The sequence below is a fragment of the Pseudopipra pipra genome, chromosome 2, assembly GCF_036250125.1.
Source record: "Pseudopipra pipra isolate bDixPip1 chromosome 2, bDixPip1.hap1, whole genome shotgun sequence".
Taxonomy (NCBI): Eukaryota; Metazoa; Chordata; class Aves; order Passeriformes; family Pipridae; genus Pseudopipra; species Pseudopipra pipra.
The window spans coordinates 114471775-114488675 of NC_087550.1; the positions used below are offsets into that span (position 1 = coordinate 114471775).

General features: G+C 42.9%; 1 protein-coding gene across 6 annotated transcripts in view; it reads right to left on the minus strand.

Annotated features, from left to right (window-relative positions):
• Positions 1–7569: 7569 nt before the first annotated feature.
• The window catches only part of SLC37A1 (solute carrier family 37 member 1), a 37372-nt gene continuing 28040 nt past the window's right edge, over positions 7570–16901 (minus strand). For 5 of the 6 annotated variants that reach the window (XM_064647005.1, XM_064647006.1, XM_064647002.1 and 2 more), the window contains 8 exons: positions 16339–16401; positions 14681–14766; positions 13988–14036; positions 13117–13190; positions 12150–12228; positions 11277–11374; positions 8957–9009; positions 7570–8309 (listed from right to left, as the gene is read on the minus strand). In XM_064647005.1, coding sequence (XP_064503075.1) covers positions 8294–8309; positions 8957–9009; positions 11277–11374; positions 12150–12228; positions 13117–13190; positions 13988–14036; positions 14681–14766; positions 16339–16401 — 518 coding nt within the window. In that variant the 3' untranslated portion in view covers positions 7570–8293. The remainder of the gene's footprint in view (positions 8310–8956; positions 9010–11276; positions 11375–12149; positions 12229–13116; positions 13191–13987; positions 14037–14680; positions 14767–16338; positions 16402–16901) is intronic. The other variant, XM_064647008.1, reaches the window with a different exon arrangement.

Sequence of the window (16901 nt, forward strand, 5' to 3'; positions counted from 1 at the left end):
TTGAGGTAACACATTTGTGGCTCTTCTTTTTGCTTGTCTCCTACTTCCTGAGCCTGACTGTTCATCCATGTCAGGTACATAAGCTTTCCTCTGGAACTCTGAAAGCCAGAAACTCTCACTGAGGAAAATTGAACTGAGATTTTTGTGCAATAAGACAATCCAATTTCCTGAGGAAACAGAGAACATCATGAATTAATGGTATGGTCAGGAGAGAGGGCAGCGCTGAAGTAACATAGAAAATGAAACGGAAACAGCTTATGGGGGGAGGGAGTGCCTTGTACAAAACCTGAATTTAACTTTTTTTCTTTTTAAATACTTTTCACTATGATTTCTCCAGCCTCCATTTGATTGAACATGGTCCAAGTTTTCATCACAGTGCTGGGTCTCAGCCCTTGTCTCCCATCCCCTCCTGCACCCTCCTTTTCTTAGAGGTGCTCCCAGCAAACCTTTTAGTGAGAAGCTTCTCCCACAGGGGCTTTGTTGGTGGTTGGATCCTCTCTGGTCACATTCCAACACAGCTGAAGCCATGTCTCCTTCCTAGTCCTTCTTCCTCCCTTCCTTCTTTCTTCCTTTCTTCTTTCTTTTTCCTTCTTCTTTGAATGGATTCACCCAGATTTTTTTTGTAATCCTATCCTGCCACCTTCAGCTGCTTCCACACAACCTGGACACCGGATGTGAAGGTTTTCCCCCCCTTGGATCTCTACCTCTGTCCAAGTGTTTGAAGAAAATGAACTGTTGGCTCCCAGCCCCTGCCTAAAAGCTTCCTATCGGCAGCAAACAAGTTTTCAGATGAGAAACTGTGATCAAGAACATACAGAAATAAACACAGAGAAATAAAGTAAAAAAACAGGAGCCCTCCACTAAAAAGGGCACAGTGTTGTGTGCAGCTTGTCCCTCCAACCTCACACCTTTGTGTGACTCTTTGTTTCCCTCCTGCTGCTCTTCCATCACCACCATCTCCTCTGACCTCTGCTCTGTTCCCCACTCTCTGCCTCAGTGCCTTCACCTGCCACGGCCGAAAGGGCTCCACGTTCTTCCCCCAGCCCCACTTCATCCACGGGGTGACACCTCCCTGCAATTTGCCATCCAGCCCCCCAGCCAGCAGTACATCCTCCTGCCCAAGGCACGGCAGCAGAGCCACAGAGCTGGAATCACTCACCAGCAAAGCAGGATCCCTGCAGACACACCGAGCCCTGCTTGCTTTGGAGCCTGACCCTCGCGCCAGGGGGAGAGAGCCAAAGGCAACACACCACTTTGTTTCACTTAATAAAATGGTGCTTTTGGCCTGCTTTCCTTCTGCACACCCCTCTCCCCTCCTCCCACCCAAACACACCACGTTCCCAGAGCGAGCCACTGAGACTGGAGCTGTGTTTGAAGAAGAGGAGCTGCTCTTCAGCAGGTGCCTGGTTTGCGTGTCCTCGTCTGTGTGCACATTCCATGTCTGTGAGAGGCTCTACAAAGCTTTAAGGCATGACCCGAACTATGAACATGTTTCCTTCCCCCTCTCCAAACACACACCCCCCCCTCTGAGACATGTGGTGGCTCCATGAATTAAATGTTGCTGGTGTGCTACAGCATCATATTGCAACAAACACCACCATTACCTGCTGTTCCTGCATTGCTGAATATTAATTTTAGGAATTTCCGCTGAGTCCTCCATGAGGATACCCAAACCTCCTACAAGATTAGCACATCCCAACACTACACTACTGCTCCTCTTGCTTTTAGAGTCCAGTTTCTCCCCACTGCTGCCACTGCTGCTCCCCAGGTGCATCTGCCCTGTGTTTCTTTTGCCAGGATCCCTTGAGAGCCTTCAACAACCAACTCTGCTTCTCATTCTAAAGGTTTAAACTCGCTAGAGTCCTCCCAAGACACAAAATCCATCATCAAGGATCACTTTGTGAAAGCATCCTGCCCTTGGCATCCCAGCCCAGCACATCCCCCCAAGGGAGCATCAGCTGAGCAGGCAGCCTGGATACCTGTGCCAGGCAGAGCCCAGCAAAGACTGCCTGCTCCAAAATGATCCAGGATTTGACTCTGAGTGAATCAAACTGTAATTCACAAGGTAATTAATTGGACAAACTTGCTTGAAAACAGATTCACGCCACAGAATACTAAACTTGCTGGAAAGTCACCCAGCACTAGATCTTTTTTTTTTTTTGGCTTAAAAAAAAAATCAGACTAGCGAGGCAGTTTATCATGGTGTTGTTTGTTGTTGTTTTTCCCAGCAGAACCCATTTATGAGGGCAATTTCAACTGTGCTTGAACAACAGAGACGGGAAAAACAACTTATAGAAGGCAGCTCCTGATGTTTCCAGGGATGCATAAGGTGACTCTACCAGAGCTGCTAATCATCCATTTTGACTGCTTTTATGGGTCTGGGAAGTCTGAAAAAATTGTGTATAGGAACCAGTCTGCATTTCAGAATAACATTTCCTTTCTGATGACACACAGGAATGACATTTAAATGCTGCTTTGACAGATGCATTATTTTATTAGATGATTTCAAGCAGGACAAACACAGGAGCTTTGTTTTCCCTGTTACTGTAAGGCTTACATCATCTGAAACATTTCTACTGAGAGGTCTCATTTCAAATGACAGGGAAAATTGTTCTGAGAACTGCATGTGTTAGTTCTGCCTCAGATGCTCAGGTAATTTCATCCTTTCCAGCACCATTTCTAGGTGTTTTGCTGGAGAGGGATTTCATCCTCCTCAAAAGATTATTTGCTGACGTCTGGGATAAGTTTAGAGTCTCATCATTTGCCTGACAGGGAACTGCATGGCAATTTATTTTGTCTAATCTAATACAGCTATTAATCCTAAACCAACCATTCTTGGGCTTCTCTGCCTGCACCCTGGATTTGTCAGTCCACCCAGTTCTGCCTTTTTGGGCTGGTGACCCCTATTTTGAGAACTGCCACTGTAAAAATCAGAGCAAGGAAATCAGAAGGTTCTATTTTCCTCTACTTTCAGCCACCTTTTTTGCAGACAGAATGCGGAACAGCTGTGGCAGTGGATTTCCCTTGGTGCCAAGCAAGCGAGCAAAATTTGGAAGAGAGAATATGCTTTTGATATTTTTTTGTGACCTCTCAGGTTCTTTGTTACCACACTTTCTTCCTGCCATGTACCATGAAAGCTGAAGCCAGAGGAAAAGGGAGAAGAAGCTTTATGAAGACTTCTAGCAGTGACGGATAAATTGAATCCTGTTGTTACCTACTGGTATAAAACTAAACCTGCAGACTGTGCCACAGAATGACACAACATTCAGCTGTTTCCAACCAGATGATCAGAGCAATTTAAGATTCAGAACCTGCTGTACTTATTAAGCTGAAGCCTCGTGTGGCCTGTGGTGAAATTGGGTGACTCAGACTCGAATACAATACTCCGTCCTTGCAGCAGAAATAACATCGCCGTGTTGGTAGAAAAATTCAGAAGAAACTCACTCCTTCCAAAAGTTTTGCCTGTATGTAATTTAGCTATCATGGGCTGCCCGTACTGTATCACAAAAAGAGGTGAGAACTCAGAAATTGCTGATCACTTTGTTTCAGCACGTGAACTCAGGCTGCTGCTTCGAGTTCTGGCCTCAACACAAGAAGCTGCCGCTGGTTTCTGAACAACCCAAGAAATTCAGACCACCTGTTTAGGTAGCAGACAAACTGAAAATAACTCCAGCCTTGTAACACCATTCCAGTGCTTATACTCACACGGCAGTACACGTGAAGTCAAGTTTAGTGTCCCCCTCTGCTGAAACAAACAACTGGACCAAAGGGAATATTGTGAAAAAGAGGGTAAATATTTGACAGCTGTAAGAGAAGGAGGGAGATAAACCCTAAGTACAGCATCAAAAGAGACTTTGGACACTTTTTTGTAGATGATCTCCTACTGCGGGAGATGAGCAGGTTCTTGGCACACGCCTAAAGAAAGTTTGGCTTTTGTATTTGCAATTTACCAGCTGTGAATGTTTCACTGCAGCCAAAGGGTAACTGGTATACAGCGGAAACACAAAGGATAAAAAGTAAAAACAAACCCCACTCACCAACTAATTATCTCCTTATTCCAAACTGGAAACTAACCAAAAGAAGGGAGACAAAGAAGGAAACAACTAACATTTTGTAACAAGACAGTTTATTATAAACCCAGGCAGTGAGACACAAAACACAACGTTAAGGTCATTGGGAACGAGACTGAAGCACGGCCAGCAGCTCAATCTTCCCCTTCCCTCTGCCCAGCTGTAGGGATGACAGTCAGATTTTTAACTCAGCATGTCAGCAGATGTAGTTCAAGGTTCCCAGAGCCCCAGAGGACACAGACACAGCCCCCCCAGCGGGGTCTGCAGTCCCTCCCCAGGCACTGCAGGACGTGTCCCTACCATCACGTGGCTGCTTCAGCAGAGAGCAAAACAAAATCAAACCAGACTCGCTCTAAGGCGAGAGTGATGTAGGTCAGCAATCAGAATATCCTGTCAGAGGTTGGGACAAATCATGAAATAATCTAATCTAACTATTTACTTAATATACAGGCCACAAAATTTCATTCAGACCATAAAACACCACCATTACTGACTCTGGGCCTCATCATTTGATGGAATTGTAAACAATCTTCCCCAAATTAATTCTGTATGAAAACCAGCAGCCTCCAACGGCTCTAAACATCCTCTGATTTCATTTACACCATCTTACACCTGCCTAGCTTTCAGCAGCACTTCTCATACAAACATTTGTCACTGGAGAAACCTACCAGCAGCAACCCAACAGACTCCCAAGCCTAAACATGAGGAGGTCAGCCAAAGTCAGAGGCAGCACAACATTAGCACAAACATACTGGTGGATCCCAGTTGCTATTCTAAGGATATTATGCCAGAAGAAAATACAATAACCTCCTGAAATGGATAGTAGAATCCCTCCTGGAATTTCCTAACTGACAAAACATTGAGGAGTAGGTCTGTCTTAGTGCATGCAGCGAGTTAGCAGTTTAACTTACAGGCAAAAGGAGTCTCAAAGCAACCTGTGAACACAGAACCACCTTCCCTGCTACCTATTTTTCTTTTTCCCACCCTATATAAACCCTTCCTACACACAGTGGGGACAAACCTCCACTGACATGTATTTGGCAACAGCTGGAGTGTTCCCAAAGGTCCAAGGACCTGCTGGAGGCTCCTGCTCCCAATCAGGCAGAAAAAAAACGGGGCTGTGGTCTCCCTTCTTTTATAAGGCACCCCAACTATTATTTGCCTGTTTCTGGAAGGCCCTTCAGGCACATTTAGATCAGAAATTCTGTAACCAGAAATAGTTTTCCTTTCCAATCAGTTTTTCCCCAGCATGTCTGTCGTTTGGACATTTTATCTCAGGCAGAGGCACACAGACCCCATCAGACATCCTAACAGAATCAAAACAACAAATACTCAAGGTGATAAGAGCAAGAGAGAAAGGGTGAAGCTTTTAAATTTCAATTCCATATATACTGAAGAGCAAGCCATGCAGACAACAAAAAAAGTCACCTTAAAACTATGTGTCAAGGTGGACTCGGGCAAGTATCTCCTTCCCTGCTACACCAAAGTAAGCAGAATATAGCCATCTGATGCAGCTGATTGGAAATACTGATGTTGCACAAACCACAGTTCCACAAAATGAAAATAAATTACATGTTGAAATTAAGAAGGGCACTGATTTTAAAACAAAAGGTTCTAACTTGTTCTCCTAATGAGCCATTTTCATTACTCTCACAAGGGACAGAAGTGCTGTCCCAGCAGGGATATCTGTCCTTCCAGCCAATAAATGGAGCATTTCTTCATGGAGATGTAAAAGATAAAGTAGTCATCGCTTCTCATTTTAGAACAGAATCTGTTTTTATTCAACACAGGTTGGTAAAGGATAAAATTCACAATAACCAGCATTAAAAAACATTTGGTTGTACCTACTGGTCACTCACATTTCTACACACACAACTTTGTCAGTCTTGCTCATTTCCAGATCAATGAATATTGACACCCCACACTAACAAAACACACTGTTTATCCACAACCTGGGGGATCTTTAATTTTCAAGAACGAAAAGCAAATCTTTGTCTTTTTGTCCAGCAATTTTGTAGCTGGGAGGAACCAAAATGCTGTAGATTGACATGGAAGGAGATATGGGCAGACTGAGAGTCCCAGTTCCTGCCCACAATCGATGCAAGGAAGGCCTCAGCCCAGCACCTCCAGCTTCGTCATCAACCCCTAACCCCAGTCACTGAAGTGCAAAAGCTATTCAAATAAATAAATAAATAACAGTAGCAGCCCCAACAAGTAAAACCCAAAACACAGTTAAGTATCTTTACAGCCTGTAACTGCAAAATACAACCAAAAGCTTTTTAAACTAAGACCTCAGCCCACAGGGAACAGCTTCTCAAAATCTGAGCGCAGCAGGGTTTGAATTGTTTCAATAAAAATACAAAGCTCTGCTGGTTCAGTCCACTGGGATAGAAGTCCTTTCAAGTAACATTGCTGCAGAATTCCTTCACATTTAACTGCAGCCCAAAGCCCAAGCGCAGCCCAGATTCATGGATTCAGATGTCGAGACCTTCCCCAGTGGTCTGAACGGGTTTACCCAAAATGTGTGAAGTCAACCATTCATCCAGGTAAGTGCAGGGACAGGGCCTACCTACAGCTCCTCTGCAAGGAACCAATACTTTCCTTAAGGCCCTGTGGCACTGAGGTTTTCCTTCCATCTCTGTTCAGCAAAACAGTTAGAAACAAGCACCTTCTTACAGTGTTCAAGTCAAGCATAAATCAGGTGCTGAATCAAACCAGTGAAGCGACTCAAAAGACTCAGCAACTACAAAATTACAGCCCTGGAAATTAGGTGTTGTGCCAGCACTTGGAACACAACACCAGCAGCTGATAAGACATTTCTGCAGGACTGTTTTAGAGTGTTCTGTTAATCAAGTGTAAAGACTGCTGCATTGTTTCACAGAACTTAAGAGCATAGTTCAGGACAAGACATATTCCTAGAGCTTTAATAAATACAGTTAAGGACAACACATGGTTTAAATTATCTAGCCTTTGTGATTTAAGTATAAACACCTCATACAAAAAGGATTTCTTTTCACTTTATACATCTTAAAAAAGAAAAGAATCACAGAAACATCTGTTTGCAAAGCAGCTGTACAAAGAAATTATATGTTCTGAAGACACTAAACTCTTACAAACTACTGCCCACACAGGTAATTTTTCTGATATTTCGGCTCCAAATCTGAAATTCAGAGCCACTGGAAATGAGCCACTTGAGAGAGATGTCTGGATATTAAGGCCCTGATCTGCAACTTCCACGTGTGCACCCCAGCACTGAAATCACGAGTATCCAACAGAGATCCCTGTGGCAAGTGGGCACTGAGGCAGCTCATCTGCTCAAGCCACAAGTGCTGTAAGAAAAAGGACAGCTCATAGTTCACAAGAAACCACCTCTCATTTCAGCCCAGCCTGGCAGACAATTCTGTGACGTTTGCACAGTCAGTTTATAATGCCCTGAAAATCATTAGAGCCTCCACTGGAAATTCTGACTCATAAGCTGCTTTTTGTTGCTTAGGACTCCTTTTTGGTTTTTTTTTTGCACAATCCTAACTGAGGACTAACACTCATCCAGAGATTCTGTGAAAACTGCTAACTGCAGTACATGGCAAGAGTAAATTCCATTCCACTGCCTACCAAAAGGCTGGATGTTGTCCTTGGGAAGTAGTACTGTAGTTAAAAACTAATAATACAGTGGGTGGCTACTGTCTGAGCAGCTTCAAAATACTAATAGCAGCACAACTTAATAACCAGCTGATATTGTCCTCTATAAAGAGATGCCCTCAATGTACACAAGATGACATAAGAAACACACACTTCGCTCACTGACACTGGGACAGCCACTGCCAGGCTGGTACAATTTCAACTTCCTTCTGCTCCAGTTTCGCCTTGATTTTTGGCAAAAAACACAGTTCATAAGTTTAATTAAAAACATCCTATCAAAAGAAACAAAAAAGGCACTTGGTATTTCTCTTTGGCTCAGTTGAGGCGTGCTGCTAAAACCTTCCCAAAGTTCCCATCTCTTCGTCTGATGAATAGTTGCCATCCTGAGGTACTTACTCATGTGCAAAAATAAAGAGCTTCAGGGAGTTACCAGCTGCATTTCTCACATTGCTTCCAGTAATGGTGCAAGGTTCTTCACCAAACAGAATCTCTTAAATACAGAATAATACATCCCATGAAGTCTGGATTTCAGGGAAGAGCTCTGACCACTGGCACAGTCCTTATTCCAGCTCCGCTCTTGTAGCTCAATGCTCCTTAAACCTGGGAAAGAACAAACCAGGCAGGAAAGGTTAAGGTGTGAGACATAACAGTCACCAACTCCAAAGTCCACGATCCATCCCCTGCCATGTGTTTTCTATTCTCTTTCCATTTTACTTCTCCAAAACTGCAAATAAGGGGCTCAATTTGGATTTTGCACCTGCAGGCATAACCCCACTGATTCAGTGGATTTTTTTTCCCCCCTCCATTCAAACCACTGTAAATTCAGAGTCACCCTTTTCTTTAAGGGGACCTTTTGGAAAAATGTGCATTTGAAACTATTATTAAACACAGACCAAGGAATAGAGGGGTTTATTCCCCACCTGCAGGATGAAACCCAGGAAAAAATACACCATAACCAAGAGACTGTGACAGAAGTGTGTTTTCAGATATTTTTAAAAGATGTTCTGAAGAAAACTGTTCATGATTTGAAAACATGAAACTGGGATTATTCTTTTGAAGCAAAATTAACCCAGACATAAATGGACATACATAAACTGTAACATTTTCAGTCTAGGTTATGCATTACGAGGCAAAGGTTGGACTTGATGATCTTGGAGGTCTTTCCCAACCTTGATGATTATATATGAAAGGATCAGCAACATGTTTTAAACCATTATTAACAAGCAACAGCAATACATAGCACTTACAGAGTGTGATCTGCATCACACTGAAGCTCCTTCTGAATAAGACGGAGTAAGAGCTGCAAAAACAATCACAGCATCTGTGTTAGTATCTATAAACAGACAAACAAATAAGCTAAGAAACTTATTTCAGGATAAGATGTTCACTGTTACTTGAAGAGTTTCTCATTTGAAATATTACCCTGTAATGCTTAACTCAGTTTAAAAAAAAATAAATTTAAAAAATTCAAAGATTTACAGATGCTCAGTCAATGTTTGGAGGAGGAGTTTTCACAATGAATAGCCAAGAGGAAAGTAATTTCCTTTCTGCAACTAAGAGATCAATTTTTTCATAAAAAAAACCAGAATGCTTTTCTGGCAAACATGTAAAGAAACCAGCAGAGGGAACCCAAGACTTCAAGAAAACATGGCAGATAGAAATTTTGGAGCATACAAGTATTTTAACTGTTATTTGGAAAAACAACTCTGTGTGTGAAAAGCTTTAATCACACAATTAGTCAAGATGAGCCAAGTTGGTGTGTCTGTGCTGGATGAGGAATTTCAAGTGCACTTTAAAAGGACTACTAAGATAGTACCAGCAAAGTGATTAAAATTGGTGATTCTCACGTACTTGAAAGACAGAAATAGAACGTTCAGGGTTCCTCACTGTTTCAGGCTACATTATCCTCAGACTCTCACTGTTATAAAATAGAAGTTTCTTCACTATTCTAAGTATTAGTGTTTTAAGAAGTTAAACCTAACATTTTAGAGGTACAGAAGTGGCCAAGAATGACAGAACTGAACACCACGTAAGAGACTAAAGCCCCTCTAGGCTCCCTTGAAGAAATAACATTTGAACACTTTATGCTGTAGTGGAAAGGACAGTAAAACCAGAACAAGAGGATTTATTACAACAGCTGGGTCAAACCTCTCAAGAACAGAGCTTTGCAAAGGTGTTTTAATCGATTTTGCAAAGAAATGTAGTGTTTTAATTGATTCTGCAAAGAAACCTGGTGGGTTTTTTTATTTTCACTTGGTTTTAATCAATAACTATAAAAGAAAAAAAAACAAACAAAAACAACAGAGCTTTAGGTCTACTTGGGAGAAGTACAATAAGCTCCAAAACCTCACTCTGCAGCATGAAATACCTAATACTGAAAACAGCACGAACCGGGATTTATCACACTGCTGACTACCAATATGGCAAAATACATCAGCTATTAACTTGCCTAATCTATTTACTGGATTTCCAGAGATTTCACATCCTAAATGTGAAATTTAAAATTTTTGGGGTTAACTGGAATTTAGAAAAAAAAAAAAAAAGCCTCAACTGTAACTCAAAGCAAGACTTTCTCATGTCAGGAAGGAACAGTCTGACACTCTCAGCATCAGCTCCTGGGAGTGTTTCACAGTCACCCTGCCCTTTCAAGAGCACATCCACCCAGGATTTCAAAGGAGAGGAGAAGCAGGTGACACTTCAGGACACCTCTGAGGTAGTTCACAGCATGATTCTGGTCTGGGGGAGAACAAAGCAGGTACAGACACCTGCCAGGGGAATCTCTGGAACACACAAGAACGTGACCTACAGGTGGGTGCAGCAAGACTGACTTCGAAGGTACACCAAGACTTGCCTTGCCTCTTTTTGTGCTTGCCTTGGTCTTTAAAAGCAGAGCAGAGCGAGTCAGAAACGAGAAAAACCCAACCCAAAGCCCTGTTCAGATCTTTCTCTCAAGCACACAGGATTTCAGGAGGGAAAAAAGGGAAAATGGATGTGCTTTGAACCAAGCCACCACCGCGTGCGTGCTCCGCTCCTTTCCCCTAAACATCTGCTCCTGGTTACTGTCAAAAGTTAGGATGCCAGTTTTTCATCCAACCTAATACAGCAGTCTTAGGGCCCATCTGGAAAACGTGATGCATTAACTTTCAACAGCTTCATTATCGCGGTGATTTTGGGGATACAGCAACGCAGGAGAACGTTTGTTACCGCTTTGCTCAACCTCCTTTCAAGAAAACAGAAGTCCTTCTGCCGTGAGAGGAATCTGAGTCAACTTCTAGGTCTGGATATGAAAGTTTATTTACAACTAAGCCTGCTGGAAGCTGCTCAGCCAGCAATTAACAGCTGTTAATTCCTGTTGCTCAGGAACTGCATCAGATCTAAGTCTCCACTTTTGATTAAAATTAGATGAGAATTTCAAAACGAGCAGATTTGCTCTTTAATTGAAAGTTTCCTACACAATGGACGTTTCACAGAAGACGGAGTATTGAAATTGCAAAGGGAAAACTTGCATTTTGGGATAGTTTTGCACAGAGGGAATACACAGCCACTAAATAATATTTGTAGACTTACTAGCAAGGCACATGCGTCTGCCACCATGAGCATGTAAAACACGTTGTTCCAACCAGATGGGGAAATAAGACCAGCCAAGAGAGGCCCCAAAGCTGCACCTAAAATACAGTATTGGTGTTGTCAAGCTGTGCAATACAAGATGTACTATATTGAAATACAGTTACTCAGAGTAACAATTTTTCCACCTAGTTTAGGTTAGGTATCAGGAAATGTTTTTTCCCCCCAGAGGGTGACTGGGCACTGGAACAGGCTCCCTAGGGAAGTGGTCATAGCACTGAGCCTGACGGAGTTCAAGAAGTGTTTGGACAATGCTTTCAGGCACATGGTGGGATTTTTGGGGCGCCAGGAGTTGGACTCCATGATCCTGATGGGTCCCTTCCAATTCAGCATGTTCTAAGATTCTAGTTAACTCAGTATTACCTTATGTATTAAAAGGTCCCAGAAAGTGCAAAACACTACTGGTACAGATGCAAGCCAAAGGGAAACCTAACCCAGGGAAGCTGGAAGGCTACATGTGTGATAAATGTCTGCCCTTGGCTCAACAAAATGATCATCTAGTGTTAAGCTGAATGTTACTCAATTTTCCCTTCCACATACCAGTGCAGAGGGCATGAATAAAATATCCCTGATCCTAGAAACAACCCAGTGGCATCTACTGTTGCTGTCTGTGCCCAGCATCAGTCTAAAACCCTCTTCCTCCCACCCTCAGGTGTGGGACCACTAGAGGTTTCAGGCCAACTCTGTGCCATTGCCCATTTTCAAAGTTGTTCTGAGTCCTGGCAAAATGTGAGCTGAGGTGAGAGCCCAGTTTGTCAAAGATCCTTAGTTTTAACCTATCCCAGCCAGGGCAGGTGATCCTCAGCTCTGGCTTACCTACAGATCCAGTTCCATCGATGATCGCCGTCACCGTGGACAAGGCTCTTGCGTTCCCTTTCAGGCTTTTGTGGGTACCCTGAAGTGACAAAGATGGCTTAGGCCCTCCTAAGCTGAACTCTGAAGAAAGTCCTTGCAACATCATCCAGCTCACACCCCTCCACATCAGATACATGTTGTGAAGATGGCTTAAATATCCAGCAGAGTCAGGCCCGACCTTCCAGCCAGCAGCCCCTTCAGCAAGGATGAAATGGGCAATGCACTGTGGCCACCCTGGTCTTGCCAAGACCTCCAAGCCCAACGACAGAGCTCCAGAGATTTCTGCCCTGCTCCTTTTCCTGTATTTAGCACATTTGTTAGAGGACTTCTGCTTCTTGCTTGGTGCCTTAAGGAACCAGCACCTTCCAAAGTCTCCCCAATGAACAGCAGCGGGGTTGATGTTTTCACATGGCATCTGTGACCTGATCCACCTGAAGTGCTGGCAGCCTGAGTAACTGCAGGGCTGAGGGCACCATGTGAATCCTGAATTTTTATTTTTATATACTTCTACTTTTGTAAAGGTCTGTGGCAGGTATAGCTTTCTTCCCTGATAGGAATTAAGTCACCAGCTCATCTCTCACACAGGTACAGCTCCTCCCCTCATTTAAAGATATGAAATATAAAAAGGGAGAAGGCACCTGTACAGTGGCCTGGTTTTGCATGCAACCTTCATGTTAATGTTGGGCTGTCATCTACAAGATTTGCTGCCTTGTTAGTGGTCAAGAATAATTTAGAGGCCTCTCACAAGCATGGCACTCCTTCACACTAACACACAAACTAAAACAACCTCAGTGGGAGTTCAGCACTGACTATCCAGCTCCTTTGCTCTGGGACAATGCAGCCCCTTCCCTGCTGATCCTGCAGAAGTCAAAGGGTTCTCTCTGGAGGCCAAACTGCTACAGGGAAACGGAGTGGAAGCCAAACTCACCAAGTCAGCAGAGACAGCAGTGGTGATCAGGGCATAAGGGCCATTCACCAGGGCACCACTGATTAGCAGCATCACTGTAGAAAGTTAAAAAAGTGGAAAATCTGAGTTGCCTGAAAGACTGTTAACAGGAGACATCACAGCCTATGGTTCCCAAATGGTTTAATCCATCTTTGGCTTCCCTGACCCCATTACAGAATTGGGAAAGAAAGAAAACCAACATATATTCCTCCCTCTCTTCAAAATGCTTTATTTCATGGTGTGAATTCTCAAACATAACAGAAGACGGGGCTGAGACGAAAAGCACTTCCCAGGGCCTTTATTGATCCTGGTAGGTCAGAAAAAGGGGACAATTTGACCAAACTGACTGTAAGAGCAGGGTTACTCACAGTATACACCCATAAGCCCCTTTTCTGCTTGTACAGTACCACGGGATCCTAAAACTGACTGAGGCCTTTAGGCAGGGGAGACACTACTGTCTGTACTTGTGTTTTAATTTCTGCTTTGAGGTAAGAGATAGAAAACCACAAGTGAATTCAGCCTACACAAGTAAATACTGCTGTCAAAAGTACTACAAGTACTCTTTAAACACCTCTGACATTTGGTATAGGGAATATAATAAAAAGCCTGCACTGACCCAACAAGCTCCAGAAAGACTTAATTATATGAACTAAATCACTGTTCTCATGCCAACCTTTACTCGCTTCCTACCTCCTCCCTTTACCCTGTAAAAAGCCTGCAAGATCAAGTTTAAGGAACTTGCTTCCAAACTTCCTCCTCTAAGGGAAAAGATAAAATAAAAAGGAAAGAGCATCAAAGGAACATAAATTAAAAGTTCACAGAATGCTAGGCAGAATAATTTAAAAATACTCACCCACAGTAGCCTCAAGTCCCATTTTACTGACTGTAGAGAACATGTACAACTGTGAAGCCAGAAAAATAAGCATTCTGAATATCAACACAAAGACTAATCCCAGGCTCCCTATTTTCCCCATGTTAACTACAAAATATCTTAGCTGGTATTACATGAAAGCTAGTTCCAGGTTTTTGACTAAATCCTTTTAGACCACAGCAGAATGATTGTTTGATTGGATACAGGAGGGAGAAAAGGGGTATGATCCTATTCCCCAGTATGTCCTGTCAGAAGGAAGGGCTGTGTTATGAGACCACTCAGTTTTAAACTCTCCAACTGCACCTTCAACACAGCACAGAACAGTGCTCACAAAAGAATAAAAGAAAAATGCATCTCCTGTGTATGACTGCCAGTTTTCCAACAGCTACAGCACAGAAATTTTAGCCTCTGAGCAGGTAAAATTCTGGCTAAGAACTACACATCTACTTTCACAACACAGTGAAAGATTCCAAATAATCTGTGACAAACAACACATTAAACTTATTTGCTTGCTTAGTAAAGGCAGACCCAAATGTCTATTCCTGGCTCAACTTTCCATGCCAGTTTTTAATCTGTCCTGAACTCTTTATATCCAAGTTAGAAGATGCTGCCTGCAGGACTGTCCCAGGAATGCTGTCACAGTCTCAGCCACAGCTGAGAGGGGCAATCTCTTACCGTGGGTGCTGCGAGCAATAACATCATCCCACAGGTTGATGCCCTCTTCTCCAGCCTGTCTGAAATGAGACCTGCCAAAATTCCACCTGGAAGAACACACAGGTGTGTGAGGAAAACACTCAGTGCTTGTTTTACACAAAAGACATCAGTTATACTCAATGCAACACAACCCAATGGCTTTTACTCTACAGTTATACACAGCAGCACAGCATGTGAGCCTGACAACATAATTCACACAGCAAAATCCTCACTAACCCAACCAGTTATGACTTGAAGATAACAGAAGCAGACTATTCTTCTTAATTGTTTATTCCAACCGAACATCCAAGGCAAAAAGCCTTTTTGGCAGGTCGTGGCCCCAGTGCTGGTGTTCTGGAATCCAGCTGTGCCCAGCTACCTACTGGTCTCTTAACTCCTTCAAGTTCTCAAGTTTGATGCCTTTGTCACACTTTGACCACAGGAAATGAGCTATTCTGTATCTTGGGGCAAATGAAATATGTGGTTTTCTCTCCAGGTAGTCAATCCAAGCTCTTTAATTTTCCCTACTTGTTGTGTTTGCCAACAACTGTACACATTGCACTAATGGGAGTGCGTGGCTGGAGGGGGCTGCAAGGCCTGAGAGAAGGAGCTGCCAAAATTATACAAAGGGAACTTGGTACAGGAAGAAGGAAAGGAAGGTCTCTGGATTCTCCAGATTCCTCAATGTCATCCTGGGCCTGTCTCTCCCTTCCCAGCTGCTCATCTACAAAGTGCTCACATCCTACTTGAATTTAAATATAAATGCCAGAGGTCCAAGCTGCACTGGCAGGTTGTTAAGCTTGTGTTCACAGCAGAATCAGATGCTGCTGAAAGACATCAGCCACATCTCTAAGGTACTACTGACTCTGGCTATTTGCTCTCTGGGATGAAAGAAGCAGCGAAAAATGGCAGAAGTCACACCCAGCACAAGACTGGAACAGAAACTGCAACACACCTGGACACCAACATCTTGAACTACCAGGGTCTACTCAGCTCTTGATCCAGGGAAACTTCTCTGTCATGAGCATTATTTTCCAATGGACTGATACAAGGCTTATTTCCATAAGGGAAGTGGGGGAGGTGGACAGGGGATGGATGTGTGTGCTAAGTCAACCAAGTTTCAGGATGATGATATTTGTTTTATTGTGAGCTGTACAGTCTACACTGGCATCGAAATTTAATTATTCAGTGGTCACCTCACAAATTAGAAAGGAATAGCCTCATCCTTATTATTATGACAATCTCCCAATTTTATCACATGCAGTCATAATTTAAAAAAAAACAAAACACCTGTGGCAAATCATCTCTGTGCCCACAGAAAATACACAACATACAATTTGTTTTGTTAGAGTGGCAAAAGGAAGATATTTTGATAGGTTGTACGACCCAGAGTCATGAGCAAGAGCTGATGGAGCTATTATTCCATAATATTTGACTATTACAATTTGTACTGGACAATATAATTGGCTCTGAAGATATTTTCCTACCCAACACAGCTCTCAGCTCAGCACCTTTACTGCCACTCTTCTTCAGTGGACACAAAACACAAAGACTATATAATAATATATGTAATCTGTGTGTACCAGAGTTTTCCCCTGAACTGGTGTGAATAAGGGTGAAATATGAGTATTAAAACTTACCAAAGATTCCACCCACATCAAACAGTGTAGAAAGGTCCCCAGCTCTTTTGGCATCAAGATGCTCTAGTGAGGGAAGCAAAACATTTGTGTCATTTCTAGACTACAAAAGACAGAAATCTCACCACAGTCTTGTCATGTCAGGGCAAAGGCATCTTACAGCAATGCTGTTTATTCACAGGAATAAGCTGCCACAAGGTGACATTGTGCAAGAGAAATATATCTAAGTGGATATTCAGCAACATAGTCTTTTCAATGCAATTACACTCACTGTAAGAGACATTTTACTACTTTTATAGTCAGGGAATTATAGAATGATATGGGTTAGAAGAGACCTTTAAGGGTCATCCAGTCCAAACCCCTGCAATGAGCAAGGACATCTTCAGCTGGATCAGGTTGTTTCTGACCTGATCTTGAATGTTTCCAGGAATGGGGCATCCACCACCTTTCTGGACAACCTGTTCCAGTGCTTTACCACTCTCATTGTAAAAAACTTCTTCTTTATATTTAGTCCAAATCTACCTTCTTCTAGTTTAAAATCATTACCCTTCGTCCTATTGCAATAG